We start from the raw sequence: 12,060 nt of genomic DNA, 5'->3' as shown, positions 1-12,060 counted from the left end.
TGTGTGTGTGTGTGTGTGTGTGTGTGTGTGTGTGTGTGTGTACAGTAATAAGTGTGCTTGCATTCCGTGTTTACTGACCTGGGGAGCTCTGCGCCCACAGTGCTGCGGAGCCAGAGAGAGCTCTGTGCAGCTTGCCTGGGCTGTCTTGCTTGGTCTGCAGGTGATCAATGAGAAAAGGGATTGGATGGTCGGGAGTCTCAGTTATCAATTTGGTCATCAACTCCTACAGGAGCAGAGTAAAGCAGAGAGCAGTTAGATGAAAGTGGAACAACAATAAGGAGTGAGAGAGTACGGCCAGTGGAGTATCCACCATCCTGAAGTGGACAAACACAGTAAATCCCAAAACGCATTACAAGTCTGGTTTTGTAGTTGCCTTAACTATCAAGGGAAGGATAAGCCTCTTATCTTTGCTGTCATTTCAGGAATTTGCTACACCATATGTCAATATCCTTAAAAAAAAATAGAATGTCAAGACAAACAAGGCAACAGCATGTCCCCAAAGTTTGGGGCACTTAGTGACAAGCATGTCAATAAGCTCCATCAAAATCAAATCACTCTGTACAGAAGGACAAACGGGAAGAAAAAAAAACACTGCAGCCCTTGGTCAATCGGTGCCTTTTTTTTATTAAATGGTCATGAAGCAAAAAGACAGACCACTTCATAATGTTTGAGGAAATCTAAAGAACAGCACTCGGCTTGAGGACAGAGGACAAATATAGAGACGGCTGAATTATGTCATTTTTGGGAATAACTATAATTAACTATAGGTAAACATGAATTACTCAACAGTCTGGTCACCAGTGTGCTAAGAAGACGTGAAAGGTAAAGTTGTGATAAAGTGAATTATATTGTAAAGAGATGATTCACTGAAGAACAGGGAGGAAATAAAAACATTCTTATGACAAACTCACAAATAGGACCGATGAAGAAAAGTACTGCAGAAGGTAAAAAAGAATGAAAGCACAAAGGGACTGGAGCCACAGTAAACGTGTGCTGAGGGTCGAAGCCACAGCTGATTCTGCATGCTAATTTAAAATCCATCAAACGCACAATGGGAATTCTGCATCAAGCGTGCCTTATGTCATAATTATTCAGTTATATCCTATCTCTGTGCTTCGCCGACACATAGGCACATGTTCATACAAATGAACAAAAACCACAAACTAAAAATACAAATGTAGTATAATTCTTTTGCATACGGAATATACGAAAATCTACTTTTGGCACTAAAGCAAAACTGTTATTTCAGTCCAGATTTAGCGAATAACCGTGTGAAGTGTGAAGGGAGATGAGCATATGTCCCGTGTATGGAAATGTGCTTGTGCGCTGGCATGATATGGTACAGACTCCATTTGACCAGTTTAAGCCGGCCAGAGCAGCAGCAGAGGCTGACTTCAGGACGACTACTGCAGAGAAGCACAGGAAGGCATTAGTGGACTGCAGTGCATTGGCACTAATGTATGGCTAAAACAAGCGTGTGTGTGCGAGCATAATACTATGTGTCTGTGTGACAAGCATGTTACTCTATAGAAGTTTATGTGCAACTGAACTGACTCATGTAGCCGGATGCTTTGGTGGCTGCTACGTCTTTGCCCTTGTGGACATGCTCATGTGTTCAGGAGGCGGGTGGATACAGTGAGGCAGCCCCTGTGTGTATTAAAGCTGGCAAGCCTTGGCTGTGCTGCGTGTGCTCAGAAAGCTAATCAGGTAATTGGTCAGGGGGACATTCCTGCCCGGCCGCAGTGTCTACAGCAGCGAACAGCTTGCGAATGGACAAACGGCGAGTGTGCTGGAATGTCACTCTGAAGACTGCAGGTCAAAAGGACTGGAGAACCTCACGCCTTGGCCTGAAGGAGATAAAGTCTAAGTGATCTACAAGCTCTTCAGAAAGAGCAAATATGCCATTTTCTGACAAATAGCCATATGAGAGAGTCCTGGAAGAGAATATACAGCAGATGTTACATATTTTAGTGTTTAATACGAGGTTACAGTCTCCGAGGTAACGATGCAGATATAAAAGCCCATCACTACGGGAACAAGTCAGACCGGGCTTGTATTGCCCAGATCCAGAAGTGCTTGTAAGCAATGAAATCCTCTTTGAATCAACATTGGAACCGTGTGTGTTTCTTCGTTGGAGTGTAGGCTAACCGTTAGTCCACCACAGTCATCAAATACAACGCAAAGACTGTTGTCATGACCATCAGCGCATAAAAGAGTTTTAACAGAGCCGTTATGAACTGCAGATAGTCAAGAGAATGAGAGAAAGGAGCCCCTTTACTGAGAGTTTACCAAAGCCTCTCTCATCACAACTGCAATCGATTTCTGTGGCCTGTGTCTAACAATTATAAACCACTAAGATGTAAAAGTTGTAATTACTGCTTAGTAGCGCTTGTGGGTAATTTAACTAACCCGCCACCAGGAGGTCTATAAATGAAGGTTGTAATTTGGTCGATTATACAGGAAGCCAAAACAGCAGAACTTTGTTAAGTACCGCAGGGTTTCAGAATACTTTTTTTACGAGGAAGGGGTAAAGGAAAGGATGTGCAGTTCTTTTTATGGATGACTGCAGAGAGGTGATTTTCATGATTGTGTTTCCCAATGGCAACCACACACACAGATGTGTAGAGAGACATTCTAGAGATTGTCAGAGAAATGGCAGCACATTTGGGTACATCTGCATTCTGCTCAAGTTTGAACTGCAAACACTTGTGTGCCAACATATATATACACACACACACACACACACACACACACACACACACACACACACACACACACACACACACACATATCCTGTAGAGTGTTTTGCATGAGCTGATGAGTTTTTGCTAAATGAGCTCTTGCACCCATGTACCTTTGTGTCCTTTCACATTCCCATTAACATCATAAACACAAACATCATAAGGCAAAGAGACATGTGTGTAAGTAACAGCTTCCATCACATATGCACGGCGGATACGCCTACATTACACAGTATAATTCACATATTCAGCAAACCAAGGTAACCGTATCTGTCACCTTCACTTTCTATGATAATGAGGTGCATGAAATAACACAAATCCGGTTTGATAAACCGATACTGGTCGACGGGTAATCATATTTTCTTTGACAGCAAAATAAGATGTAGGTTCACATTTGGGTCAACACTTATATATACACAAGCAGACTGTAATGCTATTTGGCTTAAAGTGACCTGCATCAGCAAAACAGTCACATGTGTGTGTATGTGAGAAATATACAGGCAGAGGGAGGCAGAGGGTTTACAGCTTCTGCATCAGTGCACGATAAGCAGGCCAACAGGTGGCGTTAGCAACGGAGACATGCAGTCCATATCTGTGCAGATCTGTTGTCGGGGCGGGATATCTCTGTGCCCCAGTGCAGCTTGGTTTGGTGGCGGTAATTGACAAGCTGTCAACCAGCCAAGAGACACTCGAGTCCTTGGAAGCTCTCAAGGACTCCCTGCGAAAACAATGACAATGATACTCTCTCTGACGCTCCCTGAATCCCTGCAACTTAAACAAACCCAAATTGAAAGTGGAGAGGAGTTGAAACAGGAGCGGGAAGTGTGTAAGGTCGGTCGCCCATGGGTGGTATGTTGAAGGACATACTGACGAGGACACTTGTTTTGGACACACTCTGTTGGTTTCTCCCTCTAACAAATCTGCTCGACCTCACGGGGTGATTCTCTACTTCCAACCTTGGACACCTACCAATCTGTGAAGGCTGAAAAGGAGACATTTCTCTTCACATAGATATTGACAGAGTTGACACAGCTACATAAGCTCTGCGATGTAAGAGACTTGGCCTGAGATTTGCTCTTGCTCTTTCTTGTTAACCCACACGCTGCAGAATTTCCACCCCAGCTGTATCAGACTCCTTGAGAGCTGTTTGAGCTCTGGATGTCTGCAGGAGCCGGCTTTCTATGATGTCTGCATTCCTGGATTGAAGTGTATCCATTACGATCTATGTATGAGACAACTGCATCCGTGTACTGTGTGTGTGTGAGGGAAGATACAGGAATAGTGCACTAATATAGTGCATGCATTTTCAATATTCAGGTTTGCCAGGTTTAAAATCATTATTGGCTGCAGAATCAACTAAGACGCCGTTTCTCTGATCAGCCACAACATCTGACATCTTTTCTTCAGATTTGTCCTTGTGTAAAAATAATAATTGAAATGCAGCAACAGCTCTTCAAAGCCTCCCAAGAGGCTCCCCTGTCCCCGCCGCCCCTAACAGAGGCCACAGACTACCATTGATTTGCCTCCTGTTTGTCGATGACGTGGGAATGCAAAGTCATATCACGGTATGTAAGGTCACGTCTGTGTCTGCCCAAAGAGCTTCATACGCAGAAGGAGCTCATCATTGGAAAAAAGAGAATGATATGATGAGTCAATTTAGGTGAATTTGAGAGAGAGAGAGAGAGAGAGAGAAAACTGGAAGAGATCCAGACCTTGAATAAGTAGGCAGACAAAAGCAGAAGAGATCATGCGGAAGAGGAGACTGTGGGAGAGGCGATGTCATCTGACCAGGCTGGCACTAGGAGATACTACTTATCAGAAGATATGCTTTTATTTGTCCCATTGATACGCACATGAAATAGATGCCCTAACTGCTCACTCACTCAATCCTGCAGCACTGCCTCAAGTCTATTTCCATCACCACCTTTATGTTTTTCAGCTGTAGATATACAGCCCGTTTCTTTTCTCGGGTGGTATTTTGAGCGTGAGTAATGGGGGTTTGGCTCAGTATTAGTGCACTAATTAACTAATTAGGTGACAGAAAGTGTATTGACCACAAAAAAATGCTTATTGTTCTTAAATGTGTAAATGTCTTGGATCGTTGCTTGGTCTCAGGCTCCAACCTCCGGTTCTGAAAAGTGAAGCCAATGCAGAAGTGTGTTAAACTTGCATTCTTTCAAATTGCCGGCAGGTTGCAAAAAGAAGATTGTATAGAAATCTGTGAAAAGATTTCCCTATTTCTCACTGGACTGATTACCTCAGTAATAATGGAGTCTTAATGTAAACATGAGTTTGTGGTCTCAATCATTCAAAGTCTTCTTAAATACAGAATCATGTTATTTTAGTAAATTATGGTCCCATTTAGATTAAAATAGACTGAAGTGTTATATTGTCTGGGAGTGTTTTCCTCTTCCAACTTTAACTCTTCTTTCACAGTGGATTCTCAGCTCATGAAGGTTAATTGTAACATTTTGGTTGCCTCCCAAGATCTTATTCAGCATTGAGTTGTACTTAGCGTCGGCCTCTTGTGTCACTTTTAGTTGGAAAAAGAAAAGACTTGCTGTTTCAAAACCGCAATCCACAAACAAATGGGTGATGTCACTGTGTTTACATCCACTTCGTTAATACAGCCTATTAGCTTACTTGGATAATATTGTTTAAATCTATTCTGCCACTTCTGTATCACCACCATGATCTTTAGGATGTTCCAGGAGACTCTATAGAGAGTTTCCATCATGTACCTGCCGCGGTACATCTGATCCTTTCCTATCATCCGTCTTCATAAGTGCCGATGCTTGTTGTTGCTTCACATCGATGCGGCCTTAACACTCATCTTTCCAAACCTCAATGAATATCAATATAGTCTTCTATTTTTTTATTTTATTTTTGTCTCGTCTTATTGCACAATGTTGTCACATTGTAAGGACAAAATTATTATTACTTAAAAAAAGAAAATGCAAATAACCATGAGTTGCAGCCCTATGAACTCAGTTACAGCTCAGCTGGTCAGTGAATTATGAAGTACTGTATTACTTAATATGATAATAGTAATAATTGTATGCAAGCCAGACAAGAATAGGAGACCAAACAAGAGGAATAATTCAGACTCTATAAAGTAAAAATTACAGCTGAAGCAATTCATTGATTTAGGCACCACTGCAAAGGTTAACCCAATACAACTAGGCTTTGAAGAATGGGTTCACCTCCTAAAACAATACCTACATGTCCATGTGAATATGGTAAACATTGTAATTCTCCAAAAGCAATTTCAATGGTTGTCGTTCTGTTTAAAAATGGAAACTCTGCCCAGAGAAGCAAGGAGAAGCAAGGAGAAGCAAGGAGATTTCATGAAATACGATGGTCACTTTGGAACATACCTGCTTGATTTGTCTAAGTCTCAAATTAGCTGCAACTACAGTTTAGAAAGCACAGAGCGAGGACTGTGGATTCTGCCTCCCATCACTTACATTCAAACTGGGTTAGGGAGGGACCTCTGGTAATACACACATGCATAGATATGAATCCCTCTATGGACAAACATACACACACAGACAGTTATTAGTCACCTACTGAACAAACTGTCAAGGCTCAGCTCTCTCACACCACCAGCATGACTATCAATTACACACAGCATTCAGACATCAGCATCCCCAGGCTGTAAGTGGACATGATAACTTTATTAGCATGCACCACATCCATGATACTCTCTGTTTCCCATACACACTCCCTGCCCCCATCTTACGTATCCATTGTCTTCCCTCTTCACCCCGTCCTGTACCCCCCTGGGACCGACCTGGTAGTAATTACTCTATCTGTGCCTGAAGAGGAGCTGTATTAACCCATGCACGACGAGACGTCTGCCATATCAAGTTATATCAACCTTGAGGAGGCCATCAAAACAAAAAGTTAAACCAAAACATGGCGTGATTGATTTGATGAAGACTGCGGCTGTTTTTTGTCTGACACTTTATGTGTTAACCAATCTCAAACCGTGTCTCTCCTCGGAATTTTGATGGTGTTGATTTCTAAGTATAAATTATACTGTCTTCCCCGTCCTCTGGAGATAACAAAAAGGAAAAGGCCTCGTTTCAATTTCCACGCGGTGCCGTAATGCAGTGCCATGGGAAATTGAAAATCATTTATCTCTAAATTGATTGTATTGACTTTTAGCATGCCGTCACAGAGTTTTAATAGGGTTTATAACATTCAAATTTGAGTGAGCATCTGTTCTTAGATGTAAATACATGCTATAATAACCCACCAGCATATAAATTGATGAAGAACTTGGCTAAAAACCTGCCTTCATCATACTACTGAGCTCTAGCATGATAAAAAGCACCTCACTTCTCATACTGGATTGTAATCCGATCCAATCATCAAATGATCACTATATTTCTGTAATAACTGATCTAGTATATGCAGATACTTTACTTTGAATAGTTGAGTTAGGTGAACAAATAAACAAAGAAATGAAATTAAAAACATGACCTAAAACTGAGATGACTTGGGTATTATTACCCGATGTGTGGGAGGTATGCCAATGACAAAGTAACCCTGTCAGACTGAAATGTTTCCAGCTGTGTTTGCAGATGCAATAAGACTTTTTGATGGATTATTCCTGATGTATAACTGAACCTCTCTCTGTGCTTCTGTCAGTATGTCTCAAAAGTTGAAGAATAACAAATATTGCAAAGCCAGGCTATGCCTGGTATTCGTGACACATTCCTCACATTTCCTTCTTTTTTTTCTGTACAGGAACTGTAGCGATTGTGGGCCAGTGGAATTATCATATAAGCCATACAGTCAATCACTATGGCAAATCAAATGTTTAAAAATATATAAAAACAAGTGACACGCACACAGAAATGCACACAGTTTCACTGAAACAAAAAGACAGAGCACCCTGTGTCTACAGTGAGTGGACATAGTTCAAAACCAATCACACCAGGTCCAATAAATTACCTCTTAACGGAATAAATCAATAGGTCACACAGTGTGTGTGTGTGTGTGTGTGTGTGTGTGTGTGTGTGTGTGTGTGTGTGGTCCAAGTCCTGCCTGCCTGCCTGACTGACCTCTTTACAGTACTGTAGGGCTGCACGAGACCCTGAGAACAGCAGATTGGAAACACTACACAGCTGAGCAGGTTGGAGCGGAGCCTTTCCTCTCGGTTGGAAGACAAATCTATAGGGAGCAGGAAAATCATTTAACTGTACTATAAGTAGCAGCACCAACCGTAGGAACAGAGCAGCTTTACTGTTTGTAATTCAAGGCATTAGCTCAAACCGAGTGCAGATTTAACACCAGTGCTTCTTTTTACTCTATCGATGTAAAATCTAATTCTCACTGGGCAGAACTGATTCTTTTATGGGAAAGTAAATGTGAGGGTAGAACACGTCTTTATTATAAAAGAGAAAGTAAAATATATATATACATAAAATAAAAAAGGCATGAGCTTAAGGCAATTAAATTGGTTATTTATATATTCATGTTTTATGACCATCTCTGTATTTTACATTATCATTTGATCCATTTTAATTAATAAATTAGATCCAGCGTGTCCCTCATCAGTACTTCATTAATATCAGCAAGGAATCACAAGAACCAAGCTGAGACCACTTAATAATAGATATTGATTTCTATAAACAGATTGCTGTATTTTAATGTAGAATCGATACAAACAGGACAAGATCTTAGTATAGGAATCGTCCGGTTTCCGTATGCAGTCCGAGTAATATTGACCAATCACGTTTGAGCGGGCTTTGGTTGCATGCGTCTAAACAGTCTGTGTGGAGAGCAAAAGAAGTGCAACGCATTGGCCAAAATGTAATCTCTGAACCCATCGGCTATCGCCTGACAATGATTTTTCTTTTTTTTCTTTTTTTCTTTATCTGCATACATATGCAGATATTTGTTTTTAGATGTACTAATGTATACTTGTAAAGCGCTTTGTGAATGATGTTTTCTGAAAGGTGCTTTACTAAATAGTATTATTGTTATTACACTGGAACCCGTTGCCTTAAGAAGCTAAATGGTCATCAGACAGATCGTCGATGGGTTGAGATCCGATATTATCAGACCTATATTTAAGCTACTGAAGTCACTAAAGAAGAAAGTCAGACTTCGCCATGAACAATGACAGCGATTCTGACACAAAACGGTGTAATCATTCAACATTTGACTGTTACACCAATTACGGTTCAATGCGGTGACATTTTTTGGGTCTAGACTTATATGATTTCTTTGTTCCAACAGAACAATTATATCGCCTAAGGTATGATTGACAGACAACAGCAGGGAGGAACATGAGAGCAGGTTTTACACCGTCTGCTGGTGAAGACCTCCTGGTCCTGTTACGCGTTACAATTGAAGTGATCCTGTTACCATGATAGATGGATCTTTAGCATGTGCAGCAGCTAACACAAATATTCTTGCTCTATCGTTTTACTATGTGTATCATATAGAGTGTAAGAAAAGGACCCTGAACATGTGGCCTTCAACTCGCTTTAATGCCTTTACTGACTATAACTCTCAAAAATGTGAAAGGTCCCGCTGCACTGCAACTGCTAAGTGATTGAAAAAGACAAGCTGTTTGAAAAGAATATCAATTTATCAAAAGGGGCAAGTGGCTGAAAATAATCTGGAGTGCAATTACTTCAATTATTATGAAAGGCCGCTTCACTTTTTGGAGAATATTCGATGTTGACTCAGCTTGCTATCTCTGCAAGAGCAACCATTTCATTAGCGATGGAGAAAAAAAAAATCAATTTGATGGCAAATCATAAGCTGTGTCTCATCAGAGTGAGTAAATGAACCCCTGCTCGCTGTCACACAGAACGTGTAATGCTGCTGCTGTGTGTTTGGTGCGAGGAGGAAGTGGTGGGGCTTTGCAGATGAGTGTTGAAGTGAGGAGGAAGAAGAGTTTGGGTTAAGACACTGATAAAGATAGTGACAGGAAGTAGGAAACCCAGGGTAGAGATTAGAGAGCTCAGGGAGGGAACACTTCAACATTTATCTCATATCTCGCATGATACTTGTACACTTATATGCAGTTGTTTCGAAAGGCTCCACAACAAATTAAATGTATTATATTTCAACATGAATTTGAAAATTGTTTTGTGTCATTTTAACAGACACATTTTCCCTTTAAGGGTCAATGAATGACAATCAATCTCTCAGCCAGCTCCTCTTTGGTTCAAGCAGCGTAGCAGAACAGCTGTAGTTGACTATATAAGATCAAAAAGACAATTACCAGGAGTATTGCAGCTTCTCTTTCTGGACTCTTCTTATGAAAACAAGCTTTATTCTTCACAACTGAATGCATGTGAATGGGTTGAAGTTGTTCTTCTTTTATTTGGGACAACAATAAAATGGCCAAGGCTTTTCAAGCGCAACACCAAGGTAGCACCTACATCCTTTTCTCGAGAATAGAGTGGCAGAGCAAGGAGGGTTTTCAAATATTCTCCTCTTACTATGCCTCTTCCTCACTCGCATTCAAAAACTGTCAGCGTTCCAGAAAAATCGACACTACACAATGCAGCCCCACAATATACTATTCACAGTGTAAATAATGTTAACAACTCAGCAATTATCTCTGTTCGTGTTGGTCTGAATATAACCCGTGTTTGGTATCTTAAGGAGGCACTTCAGAATAAAATACACAGATGAAAACATCACCATAAGATTAAAAAAAACACTTTACATTAATCAATTTTCACACAAAGGAGACACAATGAAGCTACACAAAAAACTGAGGCAGGTGAAAGAGAAAAACGGAGGGAGGAAAAACAAACAGAGAGAGAGCACACAGGGCACTATTGTGCAGTTGAGCCTCAATGACTGCTGTGGCCTCACAATTAAATATGGTGTCTCCATCACTGGTTAAACACATGTAAGGCCGGAATCTCTGTCCATGGTGCTGAAACATGCCTCACTACTGCTCTTACATCTGTTTTACATGCAGACTCTCTCTCTATCTGTGTGTGTGTGTGTGTGTGTGTGTGTGTGTGCTGCTAATGCGTAGCCAGCCGAAGCACAGAAGTGGAACATCAGCACTTTGGGATATATATATGTGCATTTGAATATGGCTTTGTCATAAATACAGTATAGAGCAGCTTGCACTTCATGGGGATAATACAGGAGCCTTCAGTCTTGTTTAGCGAGCCTCGCATATCTGCTGCATCTCATGCAAAAGCCAGTTCAGATACATCTTCTGTCCCTCTTTCCATCTTTACTCTGATCATGCCTCACACCTGTGCCGTCCTGCTTTAAGCAAGACATCCAATAGCAAACAAAGGATGAAGTCCCGCTCTCCCTTAGGTTGCTGAGCTGCCACACTGAGAATACCCCGATGAGCGCACAGATCGCCTGACTGGCAGACGGACAGAGAGGCACGTAGTTAGTTTTCTGTGTCCACTGTAGCAGAACGCACAGTAAAGCCAACCCTGCGGTGCAAAGATGAATAACAACTGGCTTCTCCATGTGTCCCTAACTTTAACAATGTCGAGTCAGGCAGTGACTGGTATAGCAGCATCGTTTCAATGCAAATCACTGATGGAAAGGCTGAGCATGGACACATGGAGCGCAGTGGGACGTTTCAGCAAGACAGTCCGACACCAAAGTGCAAAAAAAAGAGAAGGTTTTCCCAGCCGATTTTTTTAACATCTATAAAATGAAGTGTAGTTAGTAATACTCCACTTCAGTGTATCCTGAGTAAGCTCCAGTGTGACAGCTCGCATTGCAGATGTGGGCTCACCATTAAGCACAAGCAAAAGCGAGAATGACACGGAATGGTCCTTTACATTGGCAGCCAACAACTTCAGAGTTCTTGGGTACATTCGTGCACTCACCTCAAACAAGCGTCCGATTTTATTCTTCTCCAGATATGACTGAATTCTTGACTGTTGTGGAGACGCCATGAAGAAACTGTTGTGCGTTTCAGGAGCTTTTTTTAGCAGGATGAAATCATGAGGTGAGCCGGTCGGTCACAAGTCGTCCTTCAAAGACGCGTCTCGGCGACTCAAATGTGCAAAAATAGTGTGTCACCAGGTTGGGTCTGCAGCGGAGCCGCGTTAAGTTCAGACGGTTAAGTGCGGAGCAGGCTGCGCGGAGCCCGGCTCGTTGTGGAGACTCAGCCCGGGACCATTCGCAGTTTGTCGCCTCACTGACTCTCTGGCGGCGGCAGCGTCCCCGCAGAAGCCAATGAATGGCACCGCAGCTCCGTGACAGAGATTACAAATCTTCCGCCCACTGGCTGCCAGCAGTGTTACCGATGCCAGCGCCACTCCCATTTATTCTCCGGGCCTCTATCTAGTATATTTAT

The 12,060-nt window shown here is 41.8% G+C and overlaps 1 protein-coding gene across 1 annotated transcript in view; it reads right to left on the bottom strand.

Moving 5' to 3' along the window:
- cUnh8orf34 (chromosome Un C8orf34 homolog) overlaps positions 1-11,656 on the bottom strand; it is a gene marked incomplete at both ends in the record, with an annotated part of 51,744 nt that extends 40,088 nt beyond the window's left edge. The window contains 2 exon segments of the mRNA XM_079234265.1: positions 79-223; positions 11,588-11,656. Of these exon segments, the coding sequence (XP_079090391.1) occupies positions 79-223; positions 11,588-11,656 (214 nt within the window).
- Between the last annotated feature and the right edge of the window lie 404 nt (positions 11,657-12,060).

This window comes from Taurulus bubalis (assembly GCF_910589615.1).
Source record: "Taurulus bubalis genome assembly, chromosome: 18".
Taxonomy (NCBI): domain Eukaryota; kingdom Metazoa; phylum Chordata; class Actinopteri; order Perciformes; family Cottidae; genus Taurulus; species Taurulus bubalis.
The sequence above is the reverse complement of the archived record's forward strand: the minus strand, read 5'-3'. Positions and strand labels throughout refer to the sequence as shown.